Source organism: Esox lucius, chromosome 1 (assembly GCF_011004845.1).
Source record: "Esox lucius isolate fEsoLuc1 chromosome 1, fEsoLuc1.pri, whole genome shotgun sequence".
NCBI classification, from domain to species: domain Eukaryota; kingdom Metazoa; phylum Chordata; class Actinopteri; order Esociformes; family Esocidae; genus Esox; species Esox lucius.
In genome coordinates this window covers 25,635,297-25,648,817 of record NC_047569.1, presented here as the reverse complement: position 1 = coordinate 25,648,817, position 13,521 = coordinate 25,635,297, and the positions used below count along the sequence as shown (strand labels likewise).

General features: G+C 45.6%; 1 protein-coding gene across 4 annotated transcripts in view; it reads left to right on the top strand.

Moving 5' to 3' along the window:
- LOC105010769 (neurobeachin) overlaps nucleotides 1-13,521 on the top strand; it is a 248,833-nt gene that overhangs the window by 196,331 nt on the left and 38,981 nt on the right. For all 4 annotated transcript variants that reach the window (XM_029119588.2, XM_029119587.2, XM_029119586.2 and 1 more), the window contains 3 exons: nucleotides 7,737-7,854; nucleotides 8,078-8,180; nucleotides 9,365-9,480. In XM_029119588.2, the coding sequence (XP_028975421.2) occupies nucleotides 7,737-7,854; nucleotides 8,078-8,180; nucleotides 9,365-9,480 (337 nt within the window). The remainder of the gene's footprint in view (nucleotides 1-7,736; nucleotides 7,855-8,077; nucleotides 8,181-9,364; nucleotides 9,481-13,521) is intronic.

Sequence of the window (13,521 nt, the reverse complement as noted above, 5' to 3'; positions counted from 1 at the left end):
AGGCTAATTCCACTTTATGCCTGAAAAAATGATGCTCCAGATTCCGACTGCGTCCCGGAGGTGTCACCGCCCATAATCCTCAAAGAGCGTCCGGCGGAAAGGGAGGCTGCGTGGTTTCCGGATGATATACCGTGAACGACACCGAGAATTATATGAGGGGAGACAAATTCCGAACATATTTTAAGCAATTCCCAGTGAATAGTAGGGATACAAGTGTAATGGATGAGCCTGTTATCACCTCAGTGTAAAGGGGAGCTCTGGAGCAGAGGTAGAAAGACAAGATTCATGAGGACGCAAGAGGCTCTCATTGCTCATCAGACCTTCTCTAACCACATGGTCTTCTTCTCCTTTTCATCCATTCCTCTCTTTCCTGCATGTCTATCTTTCCCTCCCTTCTCACCCGTCCTATATAAAGCATAGAGACGTGGGATGGGACTTAAGCCTCAGCTTGGTGCTGGCCAGGGGGATTTCAGTCATCTTATGGGCTGCTAAGTCTGTGAATAAGTCTTCCCTTCCCGTTAGTGTCACTCCTTAGTGTAGGCCATATGAAACTGGGCTCTGGTTGTTGCATAGATATTGAAGATATGGAAAGGGTAACTGACACTAGCTATCTGGAACATTTTATTTTCTTGGATTCAGGTGCCACTGCTATCTAAGGTGCTCTTTCGTAGCACCATGCTGGCCACTATAGTCTAGGTTTGATCCTTGACTGTACTCGCCAGGGAGGTGGAAGAATTGTCAGCCGGACATTCTGGTCTCATCGCACTTGAGCAACTCCCTTAGGCAGCCCACGAGATTTTGTTAATTACAGATACCGTGGTAATAACAGAGATTGTGGTTATAACCGATACCGTGGTGATGACAGAGTTTGTGGTAATTACAGATACCGTGGTAATATCATAGATTGTGGTAATAACAGATACCGTAGTAATAACAGAGATTTTGGTAATGACAGAAACCGTGGTAATATCATAGATTGTGGTAATAACAGATGCCGTAGTAATAACAGAGATTTTGGTAATGACAGAAACCGTGGTAATAAAAGAGTTTGTGGTAATAACAGATACCGTAGTAATAACAGAGACTTTGGTAATGACAGAAACCGTGGTAATAAAAGAGTTTGTGGTAATAATAGATACCGTGGTAATATCATAGATTGTGGTAATAACAGGTACTGTGGTAATATCATAGATTGTGGTAATAACAGATACCGTAGTAATAACAGAGATTTTGGTAATGACAGAAACCGTGGTAATAAAAGAGTTTGTGGTAATAACAGATACCGTGGTAATAACAGAGATTGTGGTAATAACAGATACTGTGGTAATGACAGAGGTTTTGGTAATCATAGGTACCATGTTAATAACAGATACCATGGTAATAAGCTGCAAGAGTGAGAAAGCTGCATGGCTTTGACTGGATGTCTACAGTAGGAAACAGGCTTGCCGCAATCTTCAACTCTCCTGAATCCGTCAGGAGTAGTTGCAACGAGATAGAGAGACACAAATAAATTTGTATACTATGAAACTAGAGATGGTATATATATACATATTTCTATTTTCTGTATCTATACTGTGTGTGACTGTACTGTGATGGTGTGGTAGACCAGAGTTTAGGTTTTACTGACCTCCCTCATAGAGACCCCAGAAAGCTGAACCCACCCCTCACTTTTCCATCACGTTTGAGAACCCCCCCCCCCCCCCCCCCCCCCACTACACAGCCCCCACCTGTTAAACTGTGTGAAATTCAAGTGTTGTGACTTAAACATTATTGACAAACTTGGGTGGACATTTGGGGCAGTGATCTGGCAGCAGCAGCCTCATGTGATGTATATTCATCCTTTTATCCCAGTGGTCCCAGAACACCAGCCCTGCTGCCTCCCGCCAGCCACAACCCTGTCATCTCTCCACACTCCAACCGACACACAAATGGATAGTGACACTGATTATGCAAATCTGTATCTTATTTTCCCCAATACCTGCTTTAGGAGCCTGCTACTTTATTAAAGTTGAGATATGGGACTGGGAGAAGGGAACCAAGCGCTTTGCTTCCTAACTATAATCTCGGAGAGTTTGAATGTTTCCCTATTTCCACCCTCATACCAGTCATAACAGTTGTCATGGCGAGTGAAGATCAGATGGAATGCATGCTTTGATATTTGGGAAGACTTCACCATAAATCTGAAAGAGACCAAGCCAGGATTATAGTTGCAGTAAAAGGTTGGTTTATGACAGGCATCGGTCATAGTGTTCAGATATATGTCGCCTCTCATTTACTTAATTGAACATAGCAATACTTTTTTAATGGATTATCCCCCCCTTTTTTTTTCAGCGATTGGTTGTTTTTTGGCTGGTCCTTCTGTTTTATTTCCTATGTCTTTCTCTCTCTCGCTCACACAGACACACACGCACACACACACACACACTTTAATGGAAGAGAAATGATATGCACATTTCCAGAGCTGCTTGACACTTGTCGACAAACGTAATGAGATTTGTTTCCTTTGTTTTGAAATTAGGGTTGAGAGGCCAGTGGCTATGTTCCCTAACCATGAATTTAAAGAAGGAAAAGATTAATACCTTTCTGACAGGATGGCGAGCAGAAAGCAGAGTAAAGCAGAGTTAAAGAGTTTTAACAGTTTAAAAGTGGAACAGTAAGTTGTGAAATGTGTCTCATCGTTGTGAAATGTGCAGAATGTCATTAAGGACCAACTCCAACATTTTCGCATTCATATAAAGCTTTATTATGTTACTTCTACACCCATTGTGAACTCGCACGTTTTCTCTGATGTCCAATGCTCCCTTGGTCGTCTGTCCACTCTGTCATGGATGCATAATATGCTTTGGTTATTGTACCAGGGTTTCTCCTGTTCATCACACATCTCTGTGAACCCGGGGGTCAGGTTGGAAACATCTCTTTCTCTCCTCCCTCCCTCCCCATTCTCCTCACTCTCTCCACCTCCTCATTCCCTCCCTCTCCCCCTCTATTTCTCTGCCTCTCCATGAGATAAGGGTGTTTAGGCAGTGTTCAGTGTATACTGACGCTCCACATTACTTAGTGTGAAGTCCTCCCCACTCTGTACCTGGGGAGCAGTCATGGAACTACTCTTTCACAACCTGTCTTCTTCTCTCTCTCTCCCTGCACTGTTCTCTCCATCCCCTGGGTTGAGGACACAGCAGTGTCAGGCCTTTCCACTAGAAGCCTATTAGCTGAGTGAGGGGAGAAAACATAGGAGGCTCCATCATTGCAGGTTGTCACCGGTCCACTCTATTCTATAACTATATCAGTCATGCTGGCATGAGACCGACTTAATCATATTATTATAGCCTCAAGTGCCTGACACACTCCCACACACGGAGCAGCCGTCAAATCCACATGACCAAAATGCTTGGAATACTATATGTCCAATACATCTGGGCAGTATAGAGTTTGCATAATTTGAAGAGTGTAGGATAGTACAGGGTAATGAATAACAGTAATATCACATTGTTGGATATTTGAAATTATATTTTCGTACTCATTACGTTTGAACTTCCTTTGTGCAAGTTTGGAACTTGTAGCTTTGCCCTAATACACTGTATATCAGGTGTGTTTATTGGTTTATTCCCGTTAATCACTTTAGATTGCTAGAATTCTTTTCGATCCTATCAGTGGGGTAGCCAAGAGGCCAGTGGTGTCTGAACAGTGCTTAACCACACTGGAAGCCAATGGAGTGTGCAGGGGAGTGAGGTGACAGGGGGGAACACCAGGCGATCTGGGGCATTCTGGGTAACTTCCAGGACTTTGACGGCACAAGCGGTGAGCACCGCCAACAGAGAGATGTAATAGACGGGTGATGACAACTGAGTTAGGACCTGCACCTCGGCCCGTTCGAGAAAAGGTAAAACTCTACCGATGTTGAACCTGAAGGAGCAAGTCACTGCTTTGATGCTTGCAGAGAAAGACAGGATATTATCCAGGATCACTGAAAGGTTTTTCTGCCCTCCGGGAGGGGGAGACTGTGGCGTTGTCAACTACAATGTGTTTGAGCAGGCAGGCCTTTTCCAGGATGAAGAGCAGCTCTGTCTTGTCAAGGTTGAGTTTGAGGTGGTGGGCCAACATTTATGCTGAGCTGCTTTTCGCCACCTTGGGGTCAAAAGATAGAAGAATGTATATTACCCACTACTTTGTACATCCGAGCAGTTTCTGTGAGGAGGCGAGTGTCACTGGCCATCTTGAAGAGCCAGTGGTCAGGGATGAGTTGATGAGGGAAGCGAGGAACCGGAGAATGTTTCCAGAGACAAGCGAGCAGGTTATAGGTCATCCGGACATCATTAGTAGCAGGCCGAAGCAAGTCCAGAGACAAAAGGGCAATACAGTGTAGGCAGAGAGGAACTCAGCTTTATTCATCACAAATTAGCAGATCCCAACTCTGTAACAGGAATTCTGCATGGGTTGTGTGTTACATTCAAATTAAAAGGGTTGCATCTACGGGTTGGGCACCATCTGTAAATCCTACTGAGAGAAAAGTGAACAGGGACAGAAAACACGCATACTTGCCAAAACTACAAAAGTGCCTAAGAGATTTTCTGAAAATAACACAGATACTGAGGTGAGAGACTGTAGGAGAGCCTTCCTCTCCTTCTCAGTATAATTCAGCAGGACAAGTCGGCACATTGTCTTTGGGCGACAGCGCAACCTTCATACAGATAGACACTGTTTAAAAATAAGAGGAGACTGAGGTATTAACAATTAGCACTAATTGCTAATATTTTCACTACAGCACACGCACAAAATAGCAGGACTATTACACAAATGGCCCTGAAACTGATCTAAGTCCACAACTATAGGGATAATCATTGAGCAATCAGTCCATTCAAATGGCAATAATTAAGTTGGCCATTAGGTAAAAGACAGCAGTGAAACTAAATTGCCCTACCGAGACTATACCATCAGCAACATATTTGATCAAAAAATACTTGCTAAACTTGTAAAGCCGAGGTCCTACCAAACTACAGGGCAATGGCCTGTCCTGGTGTAAGCCATTCACTGCCTCTGGACTCTGAAATGATGTCTATATGGAAATGGTTTCTATGTGTGTTAAGTGTGTAATGTGTTCTATAATATTCCAATTTGGGTTCGGCATTAACACTGCTGTAACGTTTGTCGCTCCTCATGTCACAATATTTCACTGATGTGATGTTCCTCTGGCTCATTGCAGCTAGTCACCTTCTGTCACATCACAGAGAGAAAGAAAAAAAACACACAGAAACCATTCAATTGCATTATGGTCATTAAGGAATGATCTCCCTCCCAACAAGCAAAGCTGCAGCACACACCATGGGATCTTAATGAGCGTGTGCATGGATGCTGTTGCTCAAGCGAGCACATGCGCGTGTGTGTGTGTGTGTACATGTCCGTGTGTGAAGGAAGAGACTTGCATGAAAACAAAAGGCTGTCCGCCACCAGCCCCCCCATCCCCCTGTAATGTGACAGCCTGTGAGCAGACCATAACCGGTACGGGGTCGCCGGCTAGAAGGGAGGGCAGGGGGTGGCTGGGAGGGAGTGAGGGCAGGGGGTGGATGGGAGGGAGGGAGGGAGGGAGGGCAAGGGGTGGCTGGGAGGGAGGGAGGGCAAGGGGTGGCTGGGAGGGAGGGAGGGAGGGCAGTGGGTGGATTGGAGGGAGGGAGGGCAGGGGGTGGATGGGAGGGAGGGAGGGAGGGCAGGGGGTGGATTGGAGGGAGGGCAAGGGGTGGCTGGGAGGGAGGGCATGGGGGTGGTTGGGAGAGCGGTCTGGAGGTCCTGCCTGGTTGTTGGATGATTAGATTTGGGCTGAAGTCTCCAGCTGGCAGGCCGGGGTGGGCTGTCACACACACACACACAACACGCACTGGCATGGCTATATGTGACTGGGGGCTGGCTTACTGGCTGTGTGTCTGGCTGCCTGGCTGGCTGACTGGCTATGTCCCCAGCGCTCGTCAGCTCTGACACCTCTGACAAGCAGGGGACAGCTTGAGCAGACAGGTTCATTAAATGGCATTTTTTACAGCTGCTTCTCTCTCTGGGCTTTGTCAAGCCTCTGGTCTAGAGGGGCCCTCGCTGCTTGTTGGTTTAAACCAAGGCTTTGTTGTTCTGACATAATGTTTTGATGTGGGCCGTTTGGAGCCGAGGTCTTTTAGCCTGTGTGTTTTGCCTTTGGCCTGTGCTGTCTGTCTTTAGCCCTGTGGCCTGGCCTGCTCTTTGTTCTGTGTCACTGCAGCAGAGGCTGTTTTGGTCGTTCACTATTAGTGATGCAATCCGAGACAAAGACAGACATGGGAAAGGAAGCTGAAAACATCTGCTTATCAGGACATACATTATAACATTAGAATCTCAATATATCTCAGTCGTGTCTAGGTATCTCTCATCTTTCCATATCATTCTTCTCATCTCTTGAACCACATCCATCCTTCTTCCTTCTCATATCTCCTGTCCGCCTCTCCCTTTCTCACTCTCTCTACCCCTTGTTCTTCTCCATCTCTCCTCATCCTTAGCGATTCCTTACTGCGGTCCATACAGTGTCCTCTCAGCAGGCAGTCTGTGTCTATATGACAACTGTTAGAGTGTGGGGTTGCAGGGGGGACAACCTAGGCAGGCACAGGGAGAAGAAGCCGAGATAACACCACCTCTCCCTGAGCTCTTTCCTCCCTCCTTTCCTCTGCCTGGCCACCACACATCCAGCCTCTCCACTCCTCTCCATCTAATCCACTTCTAATTGAGCTCAAGAGACTTTGATGTGGCGGGGAGGTCGAGCCACAGCTATTCCGGGGAGAAATTAAGGCACCGCTGGCTCTGTTCTCCACGCCTCCCCTCCTCTTTTCTCCTTCACTCCTCCTCTCTTCCTGCCTGTCACTGTTTTAAATGAGCATTAGCATTGAACCTAACCTCCCCAACTCAACATCTTACTCTGCCCCCCCCCCCCGCACCCTCCCCTTCGTCCGACTGTCAGTCTGTCAGGCTGCAGCTAGTTTCCCTCTGTGCGTTTTAGCTGTTCTCTCCCACTCCGCGCTGACCAGTTCTCTTGTCCGTGTTGGAGTCTAGCTCCTCATACAGGATGGGAATGTGTGTGATTGTAACCTGGGGAGACGGGGCTGTCCCCTGGGCTCAGACAGTGCTGGACGAATAAGGGGGAAGGAGGGAGGGCCGGGGTAGGGAAGGAGGGAGGGCCGGGGTAGGGAAGGAGGGAGGGCCAGGGTAGGGAAGGATGGAGCGAGGGAGGTGTGTTAGGGGGATCATTCTCACCTGTCATGGAGGCATCTCTTGATCTCCCTCGGTAGATCTGCTGTCCCAGAGGTGCTGCACACTAATGATCCCCCTCTTCCCGGCTCCCCCACCCCCTCTCACCCCCTCTCACCCCCTCTCACCCCCTCTCACCCCCTCTCACCCCCTCCTCTCCTGGTGTTCATATTGATGTGTAAACCTGAAGTCTGTTTTTCCTGTGTTTCTACACCCTGGTTGTGTGTTGCAGACCCCCTGAACTTGGTGTTAAAGACACAGAGGCCAGGTGTTTGGAGGTTCATAACACATAAACCAGCAGGGAATCTGTAGTATTATAATGTGGAGGGACAAATGGAAACATTCAGGCTGGCTTCAACCTACAGTACTGTATCCCCTGGTCTGTCTTAGTCACATTGTTAACCCTTACCGTGGTTTCTCCTTCTCATCCCTCCTCCCTTCCCCCACCTCCTCCGTCCTACCGCTCCTCCTCTCCTCTGTAGGTACTGGCCTACTCCGAGGGTCTCCACGGTAAATGGATGTTCAGTGAGATCAGAGCGGTCTTCTCCAGGCGATACCTGCTCCAGAACACTGGACTGGAGGTCTTCATGGCTAACAGGAGTAGGCATGACAAGCTGCGGCCATGGCCCTGGTCTCAACACACACACACACTGCATTGACTGTAGAGCCCTAGGATACACACACTCTTATATATGTCCTGTTGACATTATGAGGGTTATATTATAATACTTAAATAAACAAATGGATGTAATAAACTGCTATAGTTGCATAATAACAGTGTCGTTTAGAAGGATTTATTAAGCTTAGTTTCCTCTCCTCCAAGCGTCGGTGATGTTCAATTTCCCTGACCAGGCCACCGTTAAGCGGGTGGTCTACAGCCTCCCCAGGGTGGGAGTGGGAACCAGCTATGGCCTGCCACAAGCCAGGTAACATGCAAACACACACACACACGCTGTTTCTAGAACATTAAGCATTTTTAAGCCGTTTTGTATTGCAATTCCTCGTCTGTCTTATTAGATCCAAAGTAGAATTTTGTAGTGCGTTGTGTCGTATCATTTAGCAGGCCATGTGTTATTGCTCTAGCCACCTACCTCTTTGGTTTCATGGAGTGTGGAGCCGGCCCTGCCAGGAGCGAACCGGGCCTGAATCAGAGACATTCTAGGTCCTGTTGTAGCCGTCACTGTAGTGAGTGGTCATTCACCCTGACGGAACCGACCTAATTCTCTAAGGGAGGTCTCCATCGGAGCGAGTAGCAGCCTCCCTGGCTGGTTATACTGTACCGCATGCAGGCGTCACCAGAGGAACGGTCCATTTCTCCTACCTCCTCCACCCAGAACTGAGTTCCATAGCACACCTCTAGACCTTACCATCAGGTTGTGTGTATTCCTAGCTATCAGTTGGTTAGCATGTGTTAGCTATTGGTTTGGTAATTAGCATTGGCTGTTGGTGTTAGCTTGGTTTGGTAATTAGCGTTGGCTGTTGGTGTTAGCTTATGGTTTGATAGTAGTTTTAGATATTGATTTGGTAATTAGCGTTGGCTGTTGGTATTAGCTTATGGTTTGATAGTAGTTTTAGATATTGATTTGGTAATTAGCGTTGGCTGTTGGTGTTAGCTTATGGTTTGATAGTAGTTTTAGCTATTGATTTGGTAATTAGCGTTGGCTGTTGGTGTTAGCTTATGGTTTGATAGTAGTTTTAGCTATTTTTAAATGATGTAAGGCTCTGCCTTATGACTTGACGTCATGACTGTGTGAGTTTTTTTAGAAACAGCCTCGATCCAAGTCTTGATTCTTACCATATGTTGAGTAAAATTCACACCAAGCCCTGCAGGACGCTAAATTCTGTGGTCATGACTGAACAAGGCGCCAGTCTTCAAAATGTTGATGAAGCAGTCACAGTGTGCCAGTGTCTGCTGATCTGAGCTCTTATTGAATGATTGTTTGGGAATGTTGGACTTTAGCTAGACTATGGGAGTGTGGACTTAGGATTCTTTTGACCAAAGGCTGAGTACAATTGGTTTGAATTTCTCTTAATTGAGTGGTCATTACATAAAGCAAAGGGTGCCATTTTAGACACAGCCCAAGGTTGTTCTTTCTTTGTTGGCGTGCAGGCGTATCTCCATGGCGACGCCCCGACAGCTATTCAAGTCTTCCAACATGACCCAGCGCTGGCAGAGGAGGGAGATCTCCAACTTTGAGTACCTAATGTTCCTGAACACTGTCGCGGGTTAGTTTTTCCTCTCCTCCCCTCTCCTACTACCTGTCCTCTCCTCCCCTCCCCTGTCCTACTTCCTGTCCTCCCCTCGCCTCTCCTACTTCCTCTGTCCTCTCTTCCATACTTTCCCCTCATACTTCCATACTTTCCCCTCTTATTTGATGGTTGCATGCAGCTCTGGTGTGGACGTATACTCATCTCTCCATACCACAAATGTAATTATTCTATCACGATAAATGTATGTTGTTGTTGACAGGCTGTTAAAACATGCCAGCCACGACCTACAGATGCGTTGTCTTTGTTTAAAGAGTCAGCCACTCATTCAGTGTTGGTTCACTGTGAAGCAGCGCTGCGCTGTTGGAAACCTGCACTCCACTGCTCATATGGAGCAATACTACCGTTATTTGAAGCGAGAGAAGAAGGAAGAAGGTGGCAAGAGTAGTAGAGATCACACATCCTTCAGGATAATTAGTGTGTGTGTGTGTGTCTTTGTCTGTGTGTGCTTGTGTTTGCGTGCATGCGTGTCTTCGTCGCCTCTCTGATCTGAACTGTGACTAACTGGAAGACGACAGCGCCTGCCACACCATTCCTCTCTGAGGGATGTCACCCCCTGAACGCTTCTTCACTGCAAATTCATGCATATTATTATCTATCTGCAGCGTGAGTTCGATACATTATTGTGAGCTAATTAGATGTACGGCCGACAGGAAAACATGGTGGGAATTCATTAAAGATGTGTGGTAATGACCTGGGCTGCCAGAGGTGTCAGGGGAGGTGTCAGGGGAGGTGTCAGGGGAGGTGGGGTTGAAAGACAGTAAGGAAGAGGAGGAAGAGGGGTGTTAACGTTCAGCCAGTACTCTTCTAATTAAACACTATTCTACTGATATTAACATCTTGACACTTCAGTGTGTGTGTGTGTGTGTGTGTGTGTGTGTGACAATTCAGAGCAGAGCAGGCTGGAACTTTAGCACTTTTACCACTCCCATCTACACCCTAAACCCTAACCCAGCACACCCTCTTCCTTCTACACCCTCTCCCTCACACACCCTCTCCCTGCTACACCCTGTCCCTCATACACCCTCTCCCTGCTACACCCTGTCCCTCATACACCCTCTCCCTGCTACACCCTGTCCCTCATACACCCTCTCCCTGCTACACCCTGTCCCTCATACACCCTCTCCCTGCTACACCCTCTCTTGTACACCTTCTCCCTGCTACACCCTGTCCCTCGTACACCCTCTCCCTGCTATACCCTCTCTCGTACACCCTCTCCCTGGGACAGAGGGAGATTTGATGTTAGACCTGTAGCACCTAGGAATAACCTGCTCGAACACTAACCCTCAACCAAACTGGTGGTCAGGCACTGTTTTCCAGAATGGCTTTGACCACTACAGCATTAACCCAGCATTAGGATGTACCTTTTACAACACATAGCTCTGACTGTAATGATTGTCTCAATTTGAATGCATCACTGCAGGACCAGCAGCCATCTCATTATGCTGTGAGAACGTCTGTGTGCAAACCCTGTACATTATCATTTACATAATTTGTTTACGAAATGTTGCTCTTGGAGGAAGTAAGGAAAGCCAAGGGGACACAGATGTAGAGGACAGAACATGCGAGTAGAACATGTAGGTAATGCATTTTCATAGGACTTTGTGAAATAGCAATTATTTAAGTGAAATAACAAATGTTATGTCACAGCAAAAACGCAACTTTGGTGAACCCCAATCGATTGTGGTACATACCGCATCAATTTGATAAATGTCTGTCTTGGGTACCATAGACCGCTCATGGGCTACACAAGTCGGCCAGTGGTCTTTGGAAGAGATGTTCGGAAAGGTCTATTTAATAACTGTAAAATGTATATGGTATGCACCACAATCTATTGAGGTTGTGTTTTTGCTGTGACAAAACATTTTTCACATAATCGTTATTTCACAAAGTTCTATTAAATCATATTAGAGGCTTGACCAGATGACGCTGCACTCATGCTAGCTCAACCCTGCGTCATTTATTTCACACAATTTATTGACTTCTAGATGCTTGTCTTTATTCCCCTTTAAGAGTGTGTGCACATGTTTGAATATGTATGTGCACCTGTGCATGTGTGCCTGTGTTTGAGTACGTGTGTTTGTGTGGTTTTATGTGAGTGTGTTTACAACATCATTGTTGATGTGGGTAAATTGTATAGCTGTTTTTAAACTGTCCATCTAGAGTGCTGCATACAGGGTTGCTATAGCCGCAGAAATTTGACTGCTTTTCAAGCAATGCCACGGGTGAATTTATTGGTTGCGGGTGGCGGGTTTTTGGGCTACTTACTTGTAAAATAGTCTATGTTGTGCTCCAACAAAACTTGGGCTAGTTTTCAGGCATTTTGGGTGTTTTTATTTTTTGCAGTTGTTCTGGAAAATGTTGCTTAACCTGGCAACATTGGCTGCATGAAAAGTCTTCCAACTCCAGGGACAGTGTAACATATCACCTTTTATATAGCTGTATACTGTATTATAGTTCCCTATAGTAAGGAAAATATTTAAATGACTTCTGAGCAACATCTTGAATATTAAGTGGTGATTTCTATGTACGATGATGTGTCCCTGTTCAATTACAAGGACTCAAAACGTAAAGAAATCGGCTTGGATATAAGTTTCAGAGTTTAGATTAGATGAAACTGTATTGTCATTGAACAGTGTAAGTTTGGGTCTAACCAGAAGTGCAAATAGAGGACTGCATATGTGTGAACAAGAGGTTCAGGTATAGGTGCGCAATTAATGCAAATGCATTACATATTCTCAATGTGTAGTGGAAAGTTCACACATTTTCAGAAGATTTACAGGTATTAAGTATAATGTAGGTACAAGTGAGATAAATAGTTGTGGCAATTCTCAATGGCATTTTGAATTTACAATTGAGGCAAATTGAAGGAGTAGGGTGGCATGTGCAACCGAAATTTAGGGATAGCAGCAATGAGGTTCCCGAGGTAGACATGTATATGTAACATTTGAAAATGCCATTACAGTGGCGGTTCTAAATGTGCAATGGGCAGTCAGGGAAGGGTTAAGGTGCAAGCTTAAGGTGCATGTGCAAATGAAATGCAGGAATCGCAGCTCTGACACGTGAACTGAAAAATCTTATCAGATTGCTTTGATGAAAAAAACATTCAACACGCCCACAAGCAGCCATTACAAACCAAACCAACCGTAGAAACACAAAAATACAAAATGCAAATGGCCACGGCACGTGAGATTCTAGTCAGCTATCGAGTGGCTGTCAGTCGCGGCAGACTACTGTTGTCTCTGTTACCATGGTAAACAGATTTTTTGTAAATTGAGCTTCAAAATACCACACTACCTGTCACTAGAAATACTTGTATTGTTTTTTTCGAATCATTACACTGCATACTCGTTTTGTGTTTTATGGTTTAAGGGATCGGGATTTACTTCCAAAATGAGTGGCTGGTAGATTTTGAATCCACCTGGCACATTAGCTGGTGAACCAAAAAGTTTAATTCATGAACTGTCTAGAAGAATTAAGTGCTTTAAGGCCTACAAGCTATGTCAAAGCACTTAACAATCTTCCGAAACACAGCTAATTTATGCAAATTACTCCCCGTCCAAAGACCAACAGTCACATTTGGCAGGAAATATGGTAGGAAATACCTTTCCTACCTTATTCACTACATTTACATCCAGGCATTGTATAATGTACAATTAAAGAATAGGAATGTGTATTTATCATATAATTTATACACTCACCTAAAGGATTATTAGGAACACCATACTAAGACCCCCTTTCGCCTTCAGAACTGCCTTAATTCTACATGGCATTGATTCAACAAGGTGCTGAAAGCATTCTTTAGAAATGTTGGCCCATATTGATAGGATAGCATCTTGCAGTTGATGGAGATTTGTGGGATGCACATCCAGGGCACGTAGCTCCCGTTCCACCACATCCCAAAGATGCTCTATTGGGTTGAGATCTGGTGACTGTGGGGGCCATTTCAGTACAGTGAACTCATTGTCATGTTCAAGAAACCAATTTGAAATGATTCGA